The following is a 24,567-nucleotide window of genomic DNA, read 5'->3' on the forward strand; positions in this document are numbered from 1 at the left end:
TGCCTCTGCCCCTGGATGCATTCCCCGTGGCAGGTGCTTGTCCTTGAGGAATTTTTAGTCTTTCTCAGAGTGTGGGGAGGTGGTTAGGGGCAGGGTCCCAGAGGGAAAGGAGGCTTAGAGCACTGAGAAGAATGAGGCCTGGTGGTGAGGCAAGGTGGGCAGGCCTGACAGGTTGATCCATAGGGGAGTAACGCATGTAGTGAAGTAGCATGGTGTACAACAGAAGCATGTGGGGGATGGCAGCTTGATCCAGCAGGTCACTTGGAGATGGAGCAGGGCACTGGGAGGCTGCCTGGGGTGGAACAGTCACAGCCATGGGTTGGTATTTGCAAAGCTTAACTGGGTAGAAATACAGGCTTGGTGTGACCCTCTCATCAGTCTTGGGTCTCTGCCCCCCTCCCTAACAGTGCCTGGGCCACATATTTGTACCTACTGCAGCTTTGGTAACAGAGCTGTGGTTTTTAACACAGTCAATGGAGGCTCCTTCCCCAGGGCTGGAACCCCCTTAGGGGCACAGCAATGCACTGGCATGGCGGGGAGGTCGTTACATAGAGTCACGGCAAAGTAGGGCTGAAACGGACTTCTGGAGGTCATCTAGTCCAGCTCCCTGCCTGAGGCAGAATCTCCCTACCCAGCCATCCCATACATGTTCTTACTAAAACCATTTGTATTTTAAAGAAATCTTAGAGAGAGCACAGGAGCAAACCATCCCAGTGTGCAGGAAGAGTAGTAAATATGGTAGGCAACCAGCTTGGTTTAGCAGACAACTCTTCAGTGAGCTTAAACACAAAAAGCTTACAAGAAGTGGAAGCTTGGACAGATGACTAGGGAGGGATGTAAGAATATTGCTCGGGCATGTAGGGATTCCTGCCTTACTGAGAGCGCAGGAACAAACCATCCCGACGTGCAGGAAGACTAGCAAGTATGGCAGAAGACCAGCTTGGCTTAGCAGGGACCTCTTCAGTAAACTAAATCACAAAAAGGAAGCTTATAAAGAAGTGGAAACTCGGACAGATGACTAGGGAAGAATATGAAAGCATTGTGCAGGCATGCAGGGGTGAAGTTAGGAAGGCCAAAGTGCAACTGGAGTTGCAGCTAGTAAGGGATGTGAAGGGTAAGAAGAATGGTTTCTGGAAGTATGTTGGTAGCAAGAGGAGGATCAGTGAAAGTGTGGGTCCCTTATTGAATGGGGGAGGCAACCTTGTGACACAGGATATAGAAAAAGCTGAAGTGCTCATTGCCTTTTTTGCCTTAGTTTTCACAGGCAAGGTCAGCTCCCAGACTGCTGAACCAGGCAGCACAGTTTGGGGAGGAGGTGAGCAGTCCTCAGTGGTGAAAACTGGAAGTGTACAAGTCCACGGGGTCAGATCGGATGCATCTGGGGGTGCTCAGGGAGTTGACTGATGTGATTGCAGAGCCATTAGCCATTATCTTTGAAAACTCATGGCCATCAGGAAAAGCCCTGGATGATTGGAAAAGGGCAAAAATAGTGCCCATATTTAAGAAAGGGAAGGAGGAGGATCCAGGGAACTATAGACTGGTCAGCCTCACCTCAGTCTCTGGAAAAACCATAGAGCAGATCCTCAAGGAATCAATTTCTAAGCATTTGGAGGAGGAGGTGGTGATTAGAAACAAGTCAGCATGGATTCACCAGGGGCAAGTTGTGCCTGACCAACCTGATTTCCTTCTATGATGAGGTGACTGGCTTTGTAGATGTGGGGAGACTGGTGGATGTGGTGTAACTTGATTTTTAGCAAGGCTTTTGATATGGTCTCCTACAACATTCTTGCAGGCAAGCTAAGAAAGTATGGTCTGGACGAATGGACTGTAAGGTGGAGAGAGAACTGACTGGAGCATTGGGCTCAGGAGTAGTAATCAATGGTTCGATGTCTAGTTGCCAGCTAGTATCAAGTGGAGTGCCCCAGGAGTTGGTCCTGGGGCTGGTTTTGTTCAATGTCTTAATCAACAATCTGGAAGATGGCACAGAGTGCACCCTCAGCAAGTTTGCAGATAACACTAAGCCAGGGGGGAGTAGATATGCTGGAGCGTAGGGGTAGGATTCAGAGGTGATGCAGACAAATTGCAGGGTTGGGTCAAAAGAAATCTCATGAAGTTCAACAAGGACAAGTGCAAAGCCCTGCAATTAGCACAGAACAATCCCATGCACAAGTACAGGCTGGGGGCTGACTGGCTGGGCAGAAGCTCAGCAGAAAAGGACCTGGGGGTTACAGTGGACAGTAAGCTGAATATGAGCCAGCAGTGTGCCCTTGTTGCCAAGAAGGCGAACAGCATAATGGGCTACACTGGTACATGTGTTGCTGGTAGGTTAAGGGAAGTGATTATTCCCCTCTATTCAGCACTGGTGAGGCCACATCTGGAATACTGTGTTCAGTTTGGGCGCCCCACTGCAGAAAGGATGTGGTTGGCAAAACCATGGCTGGCAAAACCAGCAGGGCTGGAGGAGCAGGGGCTGTGGGTGGAGGGTGAGGGGCACCAGTAGGGCTTTGGGGGAGGGGAGTGAGAGACACGAGCAGGTCCAGGGGGACCACGGAGGGTATGTTCCGACTGTACATGTCAGTGGTGAAAGAACCGGTTAGGGACTATTTAGAAAAGCCAAACTTATACAAGTCTATGGGGCCAGATGCAGTGCATCTGAGGGTGCTAAACTGATGTAATTGCAGAGCCGCTGGCCATTATTTTTGAAAACTCGTGAGGATCGGGGGAGGTCCTGGACAATTGGAAGAGAGCCAATATAGTGCCCATCTTTAAGAAAGGGAAGAAGGAGGATTCAGGGTACTACAGACCAGTCAGCATCACTTCTGTCTCCTACAGCATTGTTGCAAGCAAGCTAAGAAGGAAATATGGGTTGGATGAATGGACTGTAAGGTGACTAGAGAGCTGGCTGGATTGTCAGGCTCTGTGGGTAGTGATCAATGGCTTGATGTCTGTTTGGCAGCCGGTATCAAGTGGAGTGCCCCAGGGGTCAGTCCTAGGGCCTGTTTTGTTCATTATCTTTATTAACAATCTGGAAGATGGGATATATTACACCCTCAGAAAGTTCATGGATGACACCAAACTTGGGGTGGGGGGGCAGGGGATTAGTAGATATGCTGGGGGGTAGGGCTAGGATTCAGAGTGACCTAGACAAGTTGGAGGTTCAACAAGGAAAAGTGCAAAGTTCTGCACTTAGGACGGAAGAATCCCATGCACTGCTACAGGCTTGGGACCAACTGGTTAAGCAGCAGCTCTGCAGGAAAGGACCTGGGGGTTACAGTGGACAGTAAGCTGAATATGAGCCAGCAGTGTGTCCTTGTTGCCAAGAAGGCTAACGGCATACTAGACTGTATTAGAAGGAGCATTGCCACAAGATTGAGAGAAGTAATTATTCCTCTCTGTTCTGCACAGGTGAGACCACATCTGCAGTACTGTGTCCAGTTTTGGGCTCCCCGCTACAGGAAGGATGTGGACAAGTTGGAGAGAGTCCAGCAGAGAGCGACAAACATGGTTAGGAGGCTGGGCCATGTGACTTCTCAGGAGAGGCTGAGGCAACTGGGTTTATTTAGTCTGCAGAGGAGAAGACTGAAAGGGGGATTTGATAGCAGCCTTCAACTACCTAATGGGTGTTTCCAAAAAGGATGGAGCTAGACTGTTGTCAGTGGTGGCAGGTGACAGACCAAGGAGCAGCGGTCTCAAATTGCAGCAAGAGAAGTTTAGGTTAATAATTAGGAACAACTTTCTTCACTAGGAGGGTGGTGAAGCACTGAAACGGGTTCCTAAAGAGGTGACAGAATCTCTATCCATGGAGGTTTTTAAGGACCAGCTTGACAAAGCCTTGGCTGGGATGATGTTGTTGGGGATGGTCCTGTTTTGAGCAGGAGGCTGGACTAGATGACCTCCTGAGGTCCCTTCCAACCCTTATTTTTTATGCTTCCCTACAGCCAAGCCAGTCAAACAGCTGCAAGGTATAGCACCCTAACTTGTCTTTGTATTCCAGGGGCAGGCAATTATTTTGGCTGGAGGGCCACTTAATGAGTTTTGGTTAAAACCATCCCTCTCTGGCCCACTCACTGCTTCTACCAGCCCCTTCTTTTGCCATAGTGTACACACTGTGTAAAAGCCCAACTCCAGAGCACCATTGCCCCTTAATCCATAGATGCTGCTGCCCTGCAACCCTCAAAGTGGTGTTGTTCTTTGTGTGGGAATCTCGGCTTAAAAGTCTATGTAAATGTAGGTGCATCCCACAGGCTTTTGGCAAGGTGCCAGCCCATCCCTCAGTACTTCAATGTGTGTGCTATGGGGCCAAAGGAACAAGTGGGTTAAAAGGAAGCTTTGTGCAGTGTCCATTTCCACAGTGCTCTGGAGCCCTGAGCTTTGCTTGGTTACAGAATTCCTACATGGGCACAGATGATGATCTTGGAGGGGATGAAGGTATGAGAATGATGGGTACATGTTATTTCTTCGTGTGCAGTAGGGTTAGAACTGTTCTATGGCCTGCATTGCAGTCTGCTGCATTGTATCCAGTTGAAACAGCAGGAAGGGTTTAGCATTGTTCTTCATTTCCTTTACAGATCTGTTGTGCAGAGTTGCTGTGAGTTATTAAATAGCTACTCCAGAGATGGCTGCATTTCTGTGCTGGGTGAACAGATTCCTTCCCATTAGGAGTTTCCAAATTTGTGTGGTCTATGTGGCTTTTCCAGCTAGTTGAAATCTTTTAAAGTTTCTAGGCTTTGTAGTCGCAAAGAAGTATTCCACATGTGTGAAACACAGCATAGAATCATGCAGCGATGTCTGCAGGCAACCTGAAGAAGCAACCTAGACATGAGAGTTCCTCTGCATCCACCGCCTTATTTAGGATGTTAGCTTTGGAGTCCAGTGATGCACCTCTAGTACTATCATTAATTATTTAAATGTGGGTGCTTTTTAGCAGTGGAGGGAGTAGGTGCTGGGAACGTGAAAGAAGAGGAGATGAGAATTGGGAGTTGCTCCCAGGAAGATTAATGCAGCAGGAAGAAGAGGGGTTGAAAGATGGGAAAGGAAGAAAAAGAAAGAGGATGGGAAAAGAAGAGAAACTAAAGAGCAGTGCTTTTAATGGGGAACAGGATCTTACTGAGTGGTGCTGACTGAACAGATCATAAAATGTTTTGATTACCACGTAGGTCTGTTCTACTCTCAATGTTTGAGCAAACTTCTTGCAGGTATGAGCCATTGCATGGCGGTGTCTGTCTGGGGAAAGTGACCAGAAGAGAGATCCTGGAACAAAACATTCCAGAATAGTTTTCTGTGTGGACAGTGCATGCTCCAGAGTTCAGGTAATTTGAATTGGAAAGAACTACTCTGCTTTGGAAAGATGTTTGTCTTTCTGGTATTAACTGTCTTTTAACTGGGAATAATGTTTAAGTAGAAAGCTGTTCTGGAGTTGGAACAACTTATTTTGGAATAGCTACTCCAGTCTGTTTCTCTCTGTAGGCTAGCCCTTTCAGACTGATGTATTCAACACTATGAATGTCTGCCAGTACAGGCAAGCAATGAGGATGGTGCCAACCAAGCTGTGTTGATCCTAGAGTGGACAAAGCTGGATGATTTTAAACAGGTTGTACTTTTAATACATGCTGAAGGTGCATTTAAAGGCACATAGCATAATCTCTCTCTCTCTCTCTCTCTATATATATATGTGTGTGTGTGTGTGTGTGTGCATATATATATATATATATATATGTTTTAGGCTCTTTGCACGTAGTGGCTTGTACCTTCTAAATCAATACTTTAGACCATGTCTTGGTGCTAATGGCCCTGAATTACGTACCCCGGCCCACAACTCTAAAACTTCAATGGGGCTCATTCAACAAAATGTGCTTGGGGACCTTGCTTTTCTTGGTGGGCTTCAAGAAGCCAAGGGCTGGCCATTTGTTTTTTCAGTTATTTGGTGTCCAGGGTAAGTGCTTCCCACATGTAAGCTTAGTAACATTGGTGGATGCAAATTCCCATTGGAAATATCTCTGACTTTTTCGTTCTTAAAAAAATTCAATACCTACTTCCTTAGCACTCTCCCCAGGCAGGGTATGGTAACCTCGGTGCCACAGTGCATGGGAACAAATGGAACTAGCTAGCTTATTTTCATTGTCCTGGCCTGGAAAAGCAAGAAGTAAACAGTTTACGCAGTGGCCTGGAAAATGGACTTCTTGGCTGCTATAAGCTAGGGGGGGTGGAAACACCAGACATAAGGATTTTGTTTTGAAATACAAAAGTACAGCACCAAATTTTTCTCTACACAAATGCACAAAGCCAGAGTCACTGAGAGCAGGCCTTGACCTCTGCTCTTTAACTCTCTTGAAACAGACTGAGTCTGGAGGGCCATAGTTTTTATACCATGCGTGGTAGGATATTATGGTCTAAGCAACTGTCAGCTCTAAATTGGTGTTCGTGCCAGTGGAGCAACACTGATTTTACTGCTGCTGAGGATCTGGCTCTATATGGTCTGGATCGGCAGTGGTGAGAGTGGCTGTTGACATGACAGGCTGCTTGTCCCCCTTTTTAAAGGGCAGATAGAGAATGCCTGTGGCAAGCATCCCTTGGCAGGCTGCAGAGGAGGGGTTTTGCTTGTGGTGGAGGGAGAAGCTGCACTGGTAGGAAATTCCTGTAGGAGGTGTGGACTTGTTGGAGGCAGGGTGTGTCCGCTCTCGGCAGCGCACAGCCCTGTTCTCGGCAGCGCACAGCCCTGCTCTCATTAAATCTGTGAGGGCTGCCCAGATATCTGCAGCTCCCAGCTGTGCCCGGGAATAGAGCGAGGCCTGATAGAGCCAGGCGGGGAGTCGGATGGCTGCTTTCTCACGGCCCAGTCCCCCACACCAGAATGTCGCGTGGCTGCTACCGCCCTCCCCTTCACACAGGGAGGCTTTGACTCTGGGGCGAGGGAGGGGACCTTGCTACAGGCTTTAGAGTGGCTCTGCTGCCCCATTCCCCAGAGGGGAGGGGGAAGGGAGGGAGGAAGCAGGGGAGCGGCTGTGTGGAGCAGGCGGGGCCATTACAGCCCAACAATCCGATTACTAGACTGGATCCAATTAATTCCTAGCCATTTAGAGACGTTTGTGCAGTGCTCTCTCTCTAATCCAGTTAGATTTCTCCAGTTATGGGAGGTGTTCGGCCTCCACTAAATCCGTGCACATTTTAGGCTAATTGAGGTGCAAGGTGGGCTCCTTCTGGTGTAGTTATCTGTTCACCTGTGTCTGGGGCCTGGCTGCCTGCTCCCTGCTTGCCCCAGTACCTGTGGCCCTGAGCATCCTCTGCTCCACCCCCTGTATCCCAGGTACCCACTATCTCCACCCTCTCCACCTGCACTCCACTGTAGTTTAGTGGTTCCCTATGCATCCTGGATCTAGTCTGTTCCCATGAGAAGTCTCCACTCCTTTCCTGAGGATTGGTGCTGCTTGTTCTTCAGGGAGTAAATTTCCTACCCTCTTGGCTTGATCTCATTTTATGTTGGTCACTTGTAGCAGTGTTTGGCCACCTTGGGGAGACGAGGGGAGAGGGCCTACTCCAGGCAGGAAGCCAGGAACCAACATGCGTGTTTGGCTGCAGGGGCCCAGTGGCAGGGGTGGGTGTGTGCAGCTGTGGTGGGAGTGTGAATGCTGTAGGTTTGATCTAGCTTATCCAGCTCACCCAGCTGCTATCCCCCACCCGGTGCCTGTACTAAAGGGGCAGGGCTACACAGGGACCATTCTGGCAATGGGGTCAGTTTAGGGGATGTAGATCACAAAGTTAGCCATGGTGAAGAGCTCCCACTTGCTGTATCCAAGGCAGCCTGAAATTGGGGGGGGGGGGGGGGGGGGGGAACGGGACGGGACGACGTTTGGCCCCTTCCTGCTAGGAGTCCTAACTGTAAGACCAACACCCCAGTGCTTGGTCCTTGAGTGGTGAAGCAAAGGTGTTGTCTTGTTAGAGCTAGGCGTGGCATTTCACCATAGTGTGCAGGGTTGCTGCTGTTTGTTTGTCCCTCTGCCGGTGTCAACCCAGACTGTGCTGCTGGAGGAAGATGTGCTGGCTATAGCCATGGCCATTCCTATCAGATCTAGGAGGACTAGCAGGGATAGAAACCAAACTATGCCAAGAGAATCCATCAGGGGAGTACAGAATAACAGGATGTGGGGTTCTGTGTTGGCCCCCACACAGATTGGAAAGATGTTTGGAAGCCCTGTTTGTCATCCTGCACTGCTTCTTCCAGGGCTGTGATCTCATTCCTTTCACTTTATGCTTCCTTAGAAAACTAGGGCTGGGAGGGAGCTCACAGGGCCATTTAGTCCTCAAAGAAGGATTGTCCCTGTCTAAGCCAGCACAGGTAAGTAGCTCTGGCAGTAGGGAGTAGAACCCAGGTTGCAGCCTACCACCAGGAACTGCCACACAACCAGCTCTGCAGAAGCCCTTATGGACAGATGAGTTGGGCAGGGCTCAGCAGGGCAGAGGCACTGGGGTTGGGCATCTGGTTGTAGGACGCAGGGTTGGTGGTGGCTGACTTGAGGTAGCTGATGGAAGCTGGGACTGAGCCTTTAAAAGCAACACAGATGACCAGTAAAGCGGGGAGTGGAGAGGCTGTGACTATAGCTGAATCCAGAGAAATGCCTTTTTTGTTTTGCTGTTGTTGTAACCACTTAGCGCCTGGCCATTCCCTGCTCTGCCTGCCTCAGGACAGTTCTCTAACCCAGAAGCAGAGTCAGAGGAAGTTCAACCGGATTTCATTCCCGAACAGAAATGCAGCATGTTAGGCTCCTGGGAGCCCTCCATGGTGCCCGTCGCACCGGGGAAACTCATTGGCACTTCAGGGGCAGAAACTCGTGGCACTGGGGCAGTGAGGGCACTGGGAGCATCTGGCCCCAGCATAGCCCTCTGGCAATCGTGTATTCCACCTCAGGGGGACAGAGTGAAGAAGTAGCGAGGGTGTGATAGCTACCCACAGGCTTTATTTATGGAGACCTGGTTGAAACCTCTGCTGGGCTCAGCAGGGGATGGGGACTATGGGGGTCTCCAGGAGGTCCCCTCTCCCCTGAAAATATGGAAAGAAATGCTGCCAGTCAGCAACACTGCATGCTGAGAGCTGTTCCCTCCGACTCTTGCCAGCTGCCACAGGCTGGACTCTTCTCTTGCTTGCTTGGGAAAGGCTGTACAGGAGGAACAAAGGAGTTGCCCGTACATGTTGTGTGAGGGCCTGGTTCTTCTGCTGGCGATTCTGGGCTAAATTGGGGGGTTCCCTTGTGTGGTTAACCCTGATTTATACTAGTGTGAAATCCCATGAGATCTCCGGCCTCCATAGAAAACAGCGGTAGGAAATGGCTCTGTGCATTAACCCTTGGAGGGTTGATTTATACGGCTCCTCTTCTCCCCCATGCCTCTCCACACCATCCTGCCTCCTGCTGCTTAACCTGTTCTCATCTTTCTGGACAAAAGCCTGGAATCTGCCCCGCCCTTCCTCCCAATTATTATGTTCCCCCTTGGAGACCCCTGAGCCTTTCAGTTCCTGATTACCAGGCCCCTCCTACAGCCACCTGGATGAAAGTCAGGGCTGCCCTGCCTTCCAGCCCTGAGGAAAATGCTGTTTGATGCTGCTATGTGGGATTCTCAGCTGTGTAGAGCTGGGTTCCTGGGAGTTGCACATCAGCTTTTTCCAGCTGAAGGACCTCCAGGGGAGGGACTATCTAGCAACCAGGAAGAAGTGGTTTTGAGGAGAGGGCGTGTTGAGGCATAGTCAACACTTCATTGTTCTGGAGACAGGTCCTTGATGTCTTTACCTCAAAGCCTCACTGATGGTAGAACCAGCCCCTTTCTGCCAACAGCTCCAGCACTTCCCCTGGAAGGATGGTGCATGTCTTCTGCTGGCTACTGCAGCCCCCTTCAGCAGTGGATGCCTTCCCAGGGTGCACTTCGTGCGCTGGTGACTAAAGCCATGTGGAGTACATGCCAGAAGTACATGGGCACATGTGTTTTGATGGTGGCTGCTCTCTGCTGCAAGAATTGCTGCTGGCAGAAGTAGGAAAGTGTCAACAAGGCCTTGAATCCTTCTTTCCCTGGGAAAGAGTTTCTGGGAAGGGCAGGAGAGTCTGTGATCATGGGAACAGCTGTGGTCTGGATGAAAATAAGAATGGCTTTGCCTCCAGAGTATGAACACAGGCAGGAGGGGAAGGGGCATTGCTGTTCCTATGGGAGGAAGCTAACAACCCTTCCTGACGCTGGTTCTGTGGTCATGGGATGCTGTATGCCACAGTGTGATACAGCTGTAAAGGCCTGAAGGGTGTTTCCTCTTCCACAAGGCTGGTTTAACAGGGCAGGAGTAGTGCAGTTTCTACTCTGAAGCCTGTATCTTTGCCCTGGAAATGAGAGGAATATGGGGTTTATCCACAGGGCAGAATTTTCCTGGTATCACTGTTCTGCTGAGGAACATGCCAGTCAGAGCTGAGTGAGATACTCTAATATCAGAGAGCCTTTGCTTCAGTAGCAAAAAGGGCCTATTATCCGGTTTAGTTTGTTGTTTCCATAGTGACATGTTAAATTGGGAAAAGGCACTCTGATACCAGAGTACAAATGCCCCTCTGGGGAGTCATACTGGTTTAAGTGTGCCAGGACTGTTCAATGGGTATAAAACCCCCATCTGAGCAAATGTTTGTGTTAAAAGGTTGTTACTTTAGTTGTCCTGGCAATGAAAATGGTACAATCCTCCAAGTGTGGATACAGGTAGATTGATATTCAGCTGTCTTATACCACTGTTGTTGTTCTAAGAGTGGAAAGGAGCTAGTGGAATATCCCAGGGGAAGGGCAATATCCCATTACATCAGGATAACTACAGCCATGCTAGAGCACTTGCTTCTGCAGCTACAATAGGAAGACCATTCTACCTGTACTGAGATATTACAGTGGCACAATGCTCCCCGTGCTGACAAGGTTTATATTGGTAAAAGTGCAGGTTAGCCAGTATAACCACATCTACATTAAGCTCTTTGGTTGGTAATAAATCCTATTTCACATGACCCTGACACTTTTTGGCTGAGGGAAGCTTGCAGTGTGTGTCCGGTTTCTGCTAGGTCCCCTTCTCCCAGAGTTGTATTGGGTTACAACTTTGAAGTGCAGGTAAGTCAAAACAAAACAACTTTTAAAACATATTGACCATCCGGTCACTTCCCCATACGTCCATTGAAGATCCTCTAACTTGAGCGTTTGCTTATTCAGCAGCTGAACTTTAGCCTCCTTGTTTCTAAAAATTTTGGCTTGCATCTTTCTCAGAACAAAAACCTGGAATAGGCAAAACTTGTAGAAAATTACCCAATGCACTAAAAGCTGGAGGAAATTGCTTAAGTTCACAAGATCTGTGAAGCTTTTGCAACTAGGAGCCAGAACCTTAACTCTGACCTCACGCTTTCTCCCTCATAAGATTCTACAGTGCATGCAAGCAAGGAAGAAACATGTCAATTATGCTGAGGCTACAGTTACGGGGAATGCGGTTTGTGCGGGGCATGTCCCCACCATCCAGAGTGGAGGAGCTCCTTTGTTGTTCAGACAGGTAATGGTGACCAGAGGTATTAGAAAATCTCTGCAGTTTACCTTCCTATGCCATTTCCTTGCTGGTAAGCGCTTGTGGGGGTGGGTTTTGTAATTAAGCAACCTAGACTATTTTTCAGAGAAGGTTTTGTTTGTTGGGAGTTCTAGGAAAGAGGAAGAAAACGCAAGCCATGGTCTACGCTCATAAGTTTTGCCAGAATATCTATGTTGTTTAGGAAGGTGAAAAATTTACTGCCCTGACTGACATAACTATGCTGGAAAAACCCGGATGGTGATGCTGTTTTACTGGCAAAACTGAGACAGTGTACTTCCTTCTAAAGTATACTTGCTGAAGTGGCATTTTAATAGAGTCCTAGGAAAGTTGGATTGGAGGGGGCCACCAGATTACATCTGGTCCAGTCCTCACAACCGGATTCTGGGCACCCAGACCATAATGCTGGGAAGGCATTTCTGCTCAGCAGAACTGACATATGACATTTTTCTTGAACACCAACTGGGATCTCAAGGAGCCTCTTTTAAGTTAGCTAACATGCAGAGAGCTGCCCCCCAGCCTCTCTTTTCCGTAAACAGGGAGGAAAGGCATGTTTGAGCTTTGGGTGGGAGGGGGTAGCATTGGCCCCTGAGCAGTTTCTTAGGAGAAGCTCTTCCTGATTCTCCACATGGGGAGAAGCAAATTGTGGTAAAGTCCCTCTGGAGACGGAGGGCTGTTTCAAAGGTCAGATGGTAGTGTGATACCGGAGCTATGGTTAGATCTTGTTCCAGTGAGAGTTGTTTTCTGGAAACCCTCACGGATTTGCCTCTTCTAAGCAGAACAGTAGGTGTTGAGAAGTATCTCTGTGCATAACCCCTGCATACAAGATTGAACAAGCTTCCACATGAGCAGATCCGCTGATTAGCAGCGGGACCCACGTGGACTCTTGCACACAGGGTTAATAGGAGGACCATTCCTATTGGACAAGTAGTGACCAGGGTACATGGGGAAGCCCTTGGATTAAATCCAAGGAGTAGAGGGATGGGGACAATGTATGAAGGTGATGGATATACCTCGGCATGGGGCAATCGTCATTTGGGGCGCGGAGACTGTGGTGCTGTGCCCCTGGAGTAGAGGAGGCAGCACTAGGTAGCCTCATGCCATACTAAAGCAGGGGTTACCCATGCTCTGCTGCAGGGGTGTGCCACTTAGCCCAGCTCTGTGCATGCGTGGTTGGGGGGGGGGAATTGGAGATGCTTCTGAATACAAGGGCACATGCAGCTGTAGGGCTGTGCCCTGTGTGTGGGGGTGCCGGAGGGTGGGGTTGGCAGCCTGTTCCTGTGGGCTTTTTCTTTCCGTTGGGTACAGGATACTGCTTTGAAGTAGGTGGGAGTGGCTAGCAGGGATGGGTAGGCAGTGAGGTCCAGCTTGTGGCTGAAAACTGCTCAGGAGGCTGTGTCTTGGTCTTGGAGCTAGAAGGGGCTGGAAAATGGGGAGCTAAGGGAGGAAACCCAAGGAGGCTTTAGGGTTACGTGCGTAGGCTAGCCTTCCTGTGGGGGAGGGTGTGCATGTGTATGCATTAATGCACATGTGCACAGGGCTCATGCTGGGGGGTCATCCCTGTGGCATGGCCAAGGTTTAGTTCTGCTGTCTCTTCGCTTTCCAGTGCAGTGGTGGGCTCTTTTGTGACTAGCTGGATGGGAAGCTCTAGTTGCTTGGCACACAGCGAATTAAGGGGAATGTTTACAGGGTAGCCCTGAGGTGGTGGGGAGGAAGCTAGCAGAGGGCAGAACCTGGATCCTATGTATCTTGGCACAGAACCAGAACTAGGGAACTCTGGTTAAACTGGTGCCACTGGTTTGTGGTGCTGCATGTCTGGGACAGTGCTGGGGAGTGGGGTCTGTTGTGCTGTGACTTTGGCACAGCCAGGGCTCTGCCTTTCTCACTAAGGGCAGGTTAGCTGGAGGGCAGGGAGCCATGGGAGTGTGTGGTTCTTGAGACCCCTGCAGCAGGGGCGGGGGAGGCACGCATGCTTGGGGAGGGCCTATCGCTCTCTCAGAAAGCTGTGTAAAACTAATTAACACAACCTCCAGGCTGAGTTCTCTGCAAAGGCCCTTGGCCCTGCTGCTGGGACATATGGATGCTATAGGCTTCCCTCATTAACTTGCCAGGGCCTTTTGCATCTAGTCCCTGTGGCCTGCACACAAAGTGAGCCCAGCATGAGACTAACAAGCCTCCCTCAAAGGAAGAAAACACTTTCATCCTTTTGAGCTCCTTGGTGGGGCAGGAGAGCTGGGCCCTGCGGGGCACTCATTGGCTGGGGCCCCAGTGCTGCAGGACGTGGGTGTGTCTGCTGTGGGGGAGGGACCAGGAATTGTCCACTGACCTCAGGCGAAGGTGAGGGTGGGAGTTAGTGCTGCTGGGACCCCCTTCCCCGTTGACCTTGGCTGGGGTGACCCCAGGGCAGTGCTGAGGGAAGGAGGCCCCTGGGCTGCAGAGCAACTGGAGTGTGCCAGGAGCTGAGAAACTGTACAGCGAGCGCGGCTGTTGCCTTGGATGTGGAAGGGACCTGCGTGGGCAGAGCTGAGTGGTTGCGCATAAGCCTCCTCTGTGCCATATGCCTGGGTGGGGGAGGGAGGGGGGTTCACTCCAGCACTGTAGCCCCAATGCACTGAGGCCCCTATGGCTGCTCTGCTGAGATTCACTCTGAGCAGCGTAGATGGCATCGTGCTAAAAGTATCAAAGCCCTGTGTGCACCCCAGCGGGTAGCTGCAATAGTTGGAAGCTTCTCTGTAGGTCTTGTGCAGACACTACCAGGACTTCATGGAGAGAGGAGACGGCACCCTGGGAGCTCCTGTCACTGAGGGAATTAAAACCTTTTGCAAAGCCAGGCTCAGTTATCATCATCCTGGTTGACAGATGGGAAACTGAGACACATAGGAGATGCCTGGATTGGGGCTTGGTCCTCCTTGAGTCCCAGGTCCCTACTCTAACCAGTTTGTGATTCTGACTCTTTAGCCAAAGATTGTGGGAGGCCTGGAGAGCTCACAAAAGAGGTGTCATGTTTTGGGTATGCATTGGTAGGAGCCGTTTCCTTGGGGGAGGGAGGGAAGGTGTTTGCTATTGATTACCATAATTTTCATCTTTGCACATTACCTGATGTTTAGTTATGCAGATTTATTTAAAATGTGCCTGTGCATGGCCCACACAGAGCATATCTAAACATGTTCATTAGTGTAACTGGAAACGTCCTGATATGAAGTGCATGAGCAAAGCTCCTGATTCCCCAGGACTGGGGTAGCGGGGAGGTTAGGATGGAGGGTGCCAGCTGAACTCTGTGTGGTGCTCAGGACTAGCTTAGCAGGGCAGTTCAGATCTAGGGTCTGGGATGGAGTGCATCTAGCAGCAGGGAGGAATTAGGAAAGGACGCAGTCTGAACTGAACAAGTAAATCAGATGCTTTCTGAGTGTAAGCAAAAATAGCAGGCAGCTACCCCTCCCAGTCAGAGCTTGCTGCACTGGGAGCCTCTGGGGAAGGGAGGTGGGGGTAGGGATGCCTCTCTGGTGGCGTGGTGAGTTGGATAGCATCCCTGGCTGAGTGTGAGACATCTCTCTGCTTAGGGCAGAATGCATCCACCCAGCTGCCAGCCCCATTGTTAGAGAGTGGGTTAACTTAGCAGAGGGTTTTTTTTGTTTGTTTGTTTTTAACTCTTCCTTTTTTCAGCTCTGGGCACCTCTGGGTGGATGTGAGGCTCTTGCAGGAGCCTCTTAGGAGCAGCTGAGTTCACCGAGCCCGGCTCCTGGAACACCAAGATAGAGACTGCCTTCTCTATGCAGAAGTGGCCTGGTGGGGAGCCTGGGCAGCTGTCATTGCAGCACTTCTGGAGCAGAGCTGTAGCACAGGGTGAAGACTCCACCCTGTGCTTGTCCCTCCGTGCGGTCTGTGGCCATGCAGACTGGGCACTGTTGTTTCTTTGTCTTGGTGTGACCTGGCCTCAATCCCATTCACTGTGCTTAAGAGAGGGAGCATGAACAAGATCTACTTAGGGTTGCCTGTGAGATGAGGCCGTCTCCCTCCTCTGGGAGGGTGTGGTGGGGAGGGGTGGGAAGGGATGTTATTGATGATATGCCTGGAGCTGCCAACATGCCCACACCCGTTTTCAAGGCAGGGTGTGCACATACCCGTTGGGGGTGGAGGGACAACAGACGGACAAGATTACCCATTCTGGGGACTAGAGAAATTGGCAGCATGCACTTTGAGCGGAGTGCTTGCAGGCAGAGGTGCTCTTGATCTGTCTGGAAATGCACTCAAGGGGTTCCCCTTCTGTAAGGGCCAGATTCACCTCATGTGGATCCACAGACTAATAGCTCACACCAGGATTGAATTTGGGACCATTATGCATTTGTCTTAATTCCAGGAAAATGCCAGGGCTTGGTTAGCAAGATTTAGCTACTCTAAAATGAAACATTACCTGATCAATGAAGTTGCATAGAATTCGGAAAGACCACAACAGGTCAGAAAGATTTTAACAATATGGATTCCTATTTGAAATCCTTGGGTTTATCTTGTTAAGTGTACGAACACGAGTCACAGCTCTAACATTGCATGGCAAGGGGTGACAGTAGTTCTGAACTGTGTCTGGGGAGAGGCCAGGGTGACGGTGCCTGGAAATGTAGCATTGCTGGCATGGAGGCATTTGGCTTGCCACACATCCTTGGGATGTTCTCATTCATTGCATGGTTACCTGTCACACTTTGTAGGGTGGCCTGAGCTTCTCAATAGATGCAGCAAAAGATACTGCCATTGTCAGGAAGGTCTGTCATGTCAGAAAGCTTCTCTTGAGGGGTACAGTTATCGTTACTACCATTTCCATGACAGTGTGACACCTGTGTTGTCCAAGAAAAGGTGGTTTAATGGCTTGAGAAACAGCACTGCTTTTCTGCTATGGCTGTTGTTGTTACTATTATTATTATTACTATTATTATTATTAAGAATAATAATATTACTACTATTTTTCTAGTGTAATGGGATGATAGAACGAAGCAGTGACCTCTCAGTGGGAATTGAAGCTCAATGAGATCTCAGTACCTCCTGAGACCACTAGATTCTACTCTCCATACGGTTGGCCCTGGCTGTTACCCAGAAGAAGCATACAGACGTGTTTTTTTGGCTTCTGTGCTGGATGTGGTTGCCCAGCTGACAGAATAACCAAGGACAGGAGCGCTCTCCATGCCCCAGAGTGCCCCTGCTTCTCATGGTAGCAGCTCTTTTGTGGTGGGTTTCATTTCCCCTTGTAATCGGACATGGATCCCAAATAGATCTTCCAATTCTAACACCTACCCCCTGCCTTTTCCAGCAGCCTTTCCATACCTAGTGGCCCAGCCCTGGATCAGGAAAGCCCCAAAGGGTTGGATGCAGATCTGGCTTTGTAACTCTAACAGATCTGGCTTTGTAACTCTAACAGCACTGGCCTCGTGATGCAATTTTTTTTTCTTACCCCGTGAGGCCGGAAAGCCAGTTGGGAGTGGGCGCGCCACGGCCCCAGCCTGGCCCAGCCCAGCCCGGCCCGGCCGCGCCTGGTTCTGTGGGAGGCTGCTGCCGGGGCTGAGCTGGAGTTCCAGGCCAGGGCCACTGCGCCAGCCTCGGTGACGTCGGTGCCTCCTGTGAATAGTGGTGCCTGAGGAACACAGGCTTGTCTCTATTCTGCCTCCCCCACCCCCATCCTCTCCTCCCCCTGCTCCCCAAGCCTCCTCTCCCAGCTGGAGCTCCAGAGGGTTTTGTTTGTTCAGCTTGGGAGCGCAGAGGGTGGAGTCCTGTCAGTGAGGCCTTTCATTCCCCTCCCCTGCCCACCGCCCCAGAGCTGGGGGCAGGGCTCCACCCCAGCCAGCCTGTTCATTCAGCTCCAGCAGGAGAAATAGCCCTGTCAGCAGCAGCCAGGGCCCAGAGCACAGGGTGTCTGTCTCCACACCTCTCAGCTGCTCTCTGTTAGACCATGCTTGGCTTAACCCTTGCTTACCACCCCTTGTGCCTCTCTCAGATGGGACTTGCAGAGAGGGGAAAGATGCTGCCTTTGGAACTCAGCTGGCGAGGGGTTAAAGCAGCCCACAGGGTGTGGAAGCCTGGAGGGGTGGAGGCTGAGCAGTGTGCAGTGTGTGGGATGGGGTGAGGGCTTGAGAGTATGTGTAGGATGGAGGGGTTTGCAAGTGCAGGGTGAGCTGTGCTCTGTGGAGATGCAGTTTGGTTGAGGCTGAAGCGTGGGGCTGTGTGAGACATGGCAGTGCATGTCTGGGAGGTCTGTAAGGGGAGGTGCAGGTGTGTGTTATCCTTGTGCTGCATGTCCAAGCCAGGGACTGGGACCTCACTGTGCTTGGTGCTGTACCTAGAGCATGGTGTGAGGATATAAGGTGTTTTTTTTATTGCACCACCAAACTCAGGATCTATAAGCAGCTCTTAATGTAGCTCCCATTCATGTATGCATGCTGAGTGTCATGGGTATTGGCTCTCCTGCCATCTGCCCAAGAGGGTCCTTGCTCTCTTGTAACTGGTTTGACTGTTTCCTGCTGGAGGTGGGACCCCCTGACAGAATGCGGGTAATGTGCTGGGATGTCTTAGTGTGGCACCAGTGGTGCTCTCTGAGCCCAGTTTCAGGTGCTGCCCAAATCACAACTTGGCTGTGGCTGGGAGATAAAAATGCAACTCTGGTTTCCTTGTATGTTCAAGTCAGATGGATGTTGCAACTGAGATTGTACTTGTTCAGGACCTGTCCATGCTGCATCTCCTGTGCCTTAGCTGTTTTCAGCTGATTCAGGTGGGATGCCAATGAGCTTTGGATGGTTGGTAACTCTCTCCCCATCATAACAGGCCATGAGCCCAAATTGTTGCCATGAAGTATCTGCTCCACTAGATGTGGAAGTGTCGGGCTAGGGTAAGACTTCGGTCCTCCAGTCGTTACCTGTGGGAGAAGTGGATTTTATGGGGTGATCTTGTAAAGAATAGTGACACTGAAGCGGCATTCACCACCCCTGGATAGCCCCGTTTCCTTGTATAGACTTCTGGCAGAGCATTTGGGCAGTGCTGGAACTGCCTTTAACCAGTTGGAGCTTGCATTGCCCTGGGTGCTGTGTTAGGTATTTCCCACTTGTTACATTTGAAGAGTCTGTGTTGATGGGGGCATTGGCTCCGTGGCCCACTTTCTGGCTTCTGGGAGCATGCATGTGTGCTTCCCAATGTCCAGACTGTACCTCTATGCTTCTGTTCACACTGGAGCTGCAGTAACCTGGGCATGGTGTTGTGGTCTCGGAGTGCTCTAAGACTTGGTTTGTGGCATATTGTGTGGAAACCTTTCTGCCTCCAGGGCCTCTGAACACAAGTGTTCTTTGCACCCCCAGCATGTTTAGCTGAGACACTTCTGCATCTGCGTGCTCCTTGCTTCTGTCTGCTCCAGCCAGTGACAATCCAGGAATCCAGCACAAGTGGATGAGTTGTTCCTGCTTGTGACTGCATTGGTATTGTAACAGGATGCAGTTGGAGGGTGTGAGAGGTGGTGGAAGGCAGTTTCTTTATGCTGGATGGCAAGGTCATGGAGAGGGAACAACAGTTGCCTACTCCATGGGTATGTGTTCCCCATATGTAGATTGGTACTTCTGGTGTAGGACATCTTGCATGTAATTTTAGGGTCGTATTGTTCTGGGATGATCAGAACTTCCACACAAGGAAGGACATGTTCTGGAACCCCATGAGAGAGTTTACCTTGACTTTCTTGTGCCAGCAGACACAAATGGAGGCATGTTGCTGTCAGCTGTGGGTTGGCTATCCCAGACTGCTTAAAGGTCCGTGGGCAGCCAGTTGGATATTAAGTGAACTTGGTGCTGAGGCAGTGACCGTTTGTGAGATGAAAATGTCAGTGGTGGACATGGTCCTTGTGTCTGACATCCCAGCTACATTTGAGAGAATGGCTCCAGCACATTTCAGGAAGCCCCTTGATAGTGCTTAGGTGTCTGTGATTTGGTCACAGTAAAAAGCACGCGAAGATACTAGCTCAAAGACCATTAGTCAGTGTTCTGTGGTCTTGGCCAATCAGAGACAGGTCAGTGAGCGCCAGCATTGGTGCAGAGTCAGGGTATCAGGATCTCTTGGGGTGCACGGAGTCAGAACTTGTTGGGGTATGTAGGGATCTTATTCCTTCCTAACAATATGGTTATCAATGTGGGGTCTATTGTTAATGTCAGGGGTGTTGCTTATCCTCAACTGCTGTGGCTCAGGAAATCATATCCCAACCTCAGCCCTCCTTGAAGGAGAGAGCTTAATTAAACACCTCCCCACCTGGAGATGCAACACAACAGGGAAACCTGCATGTGGCAGGCTGAAAGCAGGATGCTGCTGTCCACAAAGTCTTTGGGCTATCTGTATAGGTAATGCCATCCTCAAGTTGTGCATGTCACAGCCCAGCACAATCACCTGTACTGTGAGGGCATGAGTACTTGCCAGGAGCAGGCCCAAGGAACTGCCTGGTAGAGGCAACCATAGATTGAGCAAGGGAAATGGGAATACAGGTGCACAACCGTATCACTGGGAGATGCATGTAAGGATATACAAAACCACATAGCACACACTGGTACTTTCCTCTTGGCCTGGAGGTAGACAGTCTTCATGTAATGGACTTCTTGCATTTGAACAGCTGTTGGCTTCATTGTCGTCATCTTCTGCCTTTTCAATTTTTTTTTTTTGTATACGCAGGTTTAGACCGCTTGTTCCAGCCTCCATATAGTCCCTGTGGTTACACTAAAGGGTAAGCAGAACCCTATGTCATCTGGCCAGCTATGAGCATGGTGGGATAGCATCATCTAGGGACTTTTGGCAGTGGTGTTCTGGAGTAGGCTGGTAGGAATGAAGGGTTAAACGCTGAACAGATATACATAAACCGGCAGGTAGCTACTGGCATGTAGGTGGTGTGTGGGATGTCAGTTGGCAGAGGGGCCAGAAAATACAGGTTTGGGGAACCATGGGATGGCACTGGAGGACTGTCAGAACCTGAGCCCTGCTTCCTGGGTTCTAGCTACATTACAAGTGGGCATATCCAAAGAGACCCCCTCCCCCTGATGTATATCAAAAGGAGAACTTGCTCTGATCTGTACACCCAGATGGTCAACACGAGGCTGGGTTGAAAGCTCCCATAACTACAGGCAGGTGAGGTTTTGTAGGAGGGCTGTTGGGAGTTTTGGCTGAAATCTGGCTAGAAGCCTGTGCTATAGACAGACCCTTTTGTCTGAGCAGCAGGCTGGAATGTGCTGGAAGATGAAGGGTTAAAACAAGAAACAGCTTTCCTCTCTGTGCAAGAGACTCCCATTCTTTGTCAGGCTGCTGTAGGTTGGGTGGAGCAGGGAGCCATCCCTCCCTCTCTCCCTTACTCAGGGCTTTTGGGGAGAGTGGACAGGAGCAAACTCCCTTTTCACTGCCACCCCTGAACCCCTCAGCCCCAGTGAGGGGGAGAAGTGATAGATGTGCTTTAAATAGTTTGCCTTGGGGGTCTTACCTAGGACCTGGCTTACTGGGAGGGTGTGCAAGGGTGTGTATCTGGAACGGCTCCATCTTTGTGTGTGTGTGTAGCTGCCAGAGGTGGGATGTGGGGTCATCTAATGAGAATGCAAGTGCAAACCGTGTAGTGGTCTCCTGCTTGGGCAGCCAGCCTGGGGATGGGAGGCCACCTCCATCCCCAATGGTTGTTGGGGCAGAGGCCCTTGAGATCGTCTCTGCTGACCCTGTGATCCCTAGAGGGCCCCTCACCCACAGTAAAGCAGACACCAGAGCAGTGTCCCTTAGTGGGAGCCCTTGTCAACTCCCATTGCTGCCCCCCGTCTGCTTGTCTCCTGCCCACTCTGCGGGGAGCACACCCTGACCTCCCTGTCCTTGCCGGGTGCTGCGTGCTCTTGGTTGCCATGGCAAGCATTGTCTCTAAATATTGCAACCAGTTGTCAGGCTGAGATCTGCTGCGTTTTCCCCTCCCCCTTTCTCCCCACCTTTCTCTCCTGCCCCTTCCTCCCTTCCAGCGCATGGGGAGCTCACAGCCCTGAATGACCCATTTAGCTGCAGCTTGTGTGCCAAGGGACAGAGGCCACAGCAAGGAGCCAGGCGCTACTCTGGAGGCCAGGCTACCTGGGGATGAGCGAGCTGGCATGCTTCCGTGGCAGGGGAGGGGAGGAGGAAGGCGGAGGCGGCGGCTGCGGGCTTGGCTTGGCACTCAGCCCCTCCCTTCCCCTCCCCTCCCCTCCTCTCTCCCTCTCTGCAGCTTGTCCCTTTTAAGGAGCTCCACCCAGGGTCAGGCCAGGGTGGAGCTGTCAGACTATTCACACCTCACAGCTCCAGGCTGGCGGGCTGGAACAGCCAGCAGCAGCAGCAGCAGGCAGCTCTTTATTCAGAGGACTGGGGGCAGCCAGTAGATTTCTGGCTGTTGCTGGGTAGCCACCAGCCGTGCCCTTTTCTGGAGAGTGGGGGAGGCCAAGGGGCCCCAAGTCACTGGGCTTGGTCTGGGCAGCTCCCAACGCAACTATCTGCTCGCAATAAGCTGCTGCCATCAGCCACATCTTTCTTCTTTTCAACCCTCCTTCTTCATTCGTCCTTTCATGGAGAGGCGTGTCGGGGAGGCACTTTGCTGAGCGGCTTGTGCAACCCGGGACTCTTGCCAGCTCTGGGTTGAGTTTCCAGGCGGCTGGGCCAGAGGAGGTGAGAGGTACCGGGGGATCCTGCTGACCGCCACCAGGCAGAGCAACGGGGTGTATTGTCCTGTGGTGGAGGGGACCCCCTCCGGACCCGTTGGTCACTGGACCAGAAGCATCATCTGGCCCTCGTGTGCGGTGAGGGGGCAGTTGTGTAGAACCGGGTTCAGGAGTATGATCCTCCCCGTGGAAGACATAAGCACAGTGCACTTGAGGAGGAGCCCCCAGCACGCTGCGTGGGTGGTAAGTGACCCTGGAGCCAGGGCGGGCAATCCTGGAGAAGGGGGCACTGAGAGAGCTTGACAAGTTGGCATAATGCTGCCTGCCCAGGTGCCATCGTGCATGGTGGAGGGCACCTGCTGCTTCCTGGCAGTTGGGAGTCCTGGGGGGTGGGGGGGTATCACTCCCCATCTCATTGCAGCCCTGGCTGGGGGAATGCTCTGATCCCTGTTTGGCCTCCAGCCCCCCACCTCCATGACTACATGCCTCAAGCCACAACATGTTTCCCATTTCCCCCACCCCTTACCTTTAGTCAGAGGGGTGGAGGAAGGGAAGTACGCTGGACCTAGCTATGGGACCTGGGTTGGGGATAAGGGGGAGGTTTGCTTTGCTCAACCCTGTGAATCTGTCCCTTTTGGGGGTGGGGGGGAAGAGAGGGAGTGTGTGCGTGTGCACATGCCCCTCCTCCAAAGCTGGTCCATGGAAGCCTAAGGCGGAAGCTTCTGCAGGAAGCATGGTGCACTGCCTCTTTAAGGGGAGGTTGAGGCAGGACATCAGGGACCTTTAAGGAGCAGATGGTGTGCTCAGTGGCATGCACTGTGCCTTTAAGGAAGGGAGGAGGAAGGTGCACCGCACCCACCCCACCTCCCTGGCTCTCTGCAAGTCTGATGCCCCTAGCAGACACCAGGTGGCAGCAGCAGCAGGAGGCTGAGCAGCAAGGAGCAGCTGCACAGAACAGGGGTGCTGAGAGGGCTGTGGTTAATCCTGGATTGCAGTAAACCCCCTGGGAGTTCATGTCCCACCCACCTGGTGTGTTGTGGGGGGATTGGTAGAGATCGGAGTGCACTGCATGGCCTGGACTAACATTGACATTAGTCATTTTGTGGTACTCAGTTGTATTAAGGCCAGCTCTGCTCTGAGACAGTGTCCACTTCGCCGATTGGATCTCTGCTGGCATCCTGGCATTGGGGCAGGACTGTGGAGGGGTGTGATCCATGCCTGATACTGCTGCATGTGGCAGCATGTACAGACCCTATCTGCCCAACAGACCTCCTTAGAGCATTTCCTGGGGTGGTGACACTGGGACACAGCCCAGTGCTACTGGTATAGGTGCATCCGCACCAGGCATGCTTTCCCAGTGCCCCATCACCAGTACAGTGCTTCTGATGTGGACATTAGCCTCAGCAGAGTTCAGTGGGCCTGCTCAGGGCTGGGCCATGCTGCTGCAGCCCCTTTGTTTCTCTTCCTTCCCTACCTTCCTCCTTCCCCGTCCCTCTTGTCTTTGCAAATCTTTTCCCCACTTAGCATACTTCCATTCAGTAACTCCAAGTTTCTACCCTGCCAGGGCTCCACCCCTACTTCCTTTGCTGTCCCATCCCTATAATGATCAGTAATGAAATAGCAAATGGTGATGGTTAAGTCTCATCACTGGGCTGTGGAACTGATCCAATGGGATTGCAGGAGCAGCAGGGAAATGTAGCCGTCTTCATCATTTGGTTCAGGCTCTTTGCAGACTCAGGCAGGCATCCATCACTGTACCCTAAGGTTGCATTGGGAAGGTGTGCTCTCCAACTGGGAGAGTCCTGGATGAAAGCTTGGATCCAGCATACTTTGATTGTTGTACAAAAATACATTGTGTAGGTAGAATCTTGCTGTTTAACACCCCTGCTGCTAAACTCCTTGGGAAGAAGGAGAAATGGGAAAGATCTTTCTGTTGAATAATGGGGGAAGGGGGCAGAGTTAGGTTTAGGTAAGATATTAGGAAAAACTTTCTCACTAAGAGCGTAGTAAAAAAGTGGAACAGGTTACTCGGAGAGGTGCAATCTCCATCTTTGGAGGCTTTTAAGACCTCGGTAGACACTTTGGCTGGGATGATCTAGTTGGGGATGGTTCTGCTTGAGCAGGGGATTGGAATAGATGACCTCCTGAGATCCCTTCCAAGCCTCATTTTTTTTTATTTTTTATTTTTTTTTATTTCCAGGTCAAGACTGGCTGGTGTGCCTGTGGTTATATAGAGCAGTGTTTCTCAATATTTTAAGTAGCAAGTACCCCCTAAATTCTGAAAATTTTAATAAGTACCCCAACACTCAATTTTCCAGGGGATTTTATATTTACAAACTAATGTGT

The 24,567-nt window shown here is 51.0% G+C and overlaps 1 protein-coding gene across 6 annotated transcripts in view; it reads left to right on the forward strand.

Moving 5' to 3' along the window:
* KLF8 (KLF transcription factor 8) overlaps window positions 1-24,567 on the forward strand; it is a 94,930-nt gene that overhangs the window by 37,892 nt on the left and 32,471 nt on the right. For 2 of the 6 annotated variants that reach the window (XM_059732619.1, XM_059732616.1), the window contains exon 2: window positions 3,406-3,504. The exons of 1 other annotated variant lie outside the window; for it this stretch is intronic. In XM_059732619.1, the coding sequence (XP_059588602.1) occupies window positions 3,502-3,504 (3 nt within the window). In that variant the 5' untranslated portion in view covers window positions 3,406-3,501. Of the gene's footprint in view, window positions 1-3,405; window positions 3,505-5,195; window positions 5,310-5,466; window positions 5,591-20,239; window positions 20,298-21,805; window positions 22,465-24,567 lie in introns of those variants that run through there. 3 more of the 6 variants (XM_019481882.2, XM_059732618.1, XM_014609927.3) reach the window with 3 other exon arrangements.

The sequence above is a fragment of the Alligator mississippiensis genome, chromosome 8 (genome assembly GCF_030867095.1).
Source record: "Alligator mississippiensis isolate rAllMis1 chromosome 8, rAllMis1, whole genome shotgun sequence".
Taxonomy (NCBI): domain Eukaryota; kingdom Metazoa; phylum Chordata; order Crocodylia; family Alligatoridae; genus Alligator; species Alligator mississippiensis.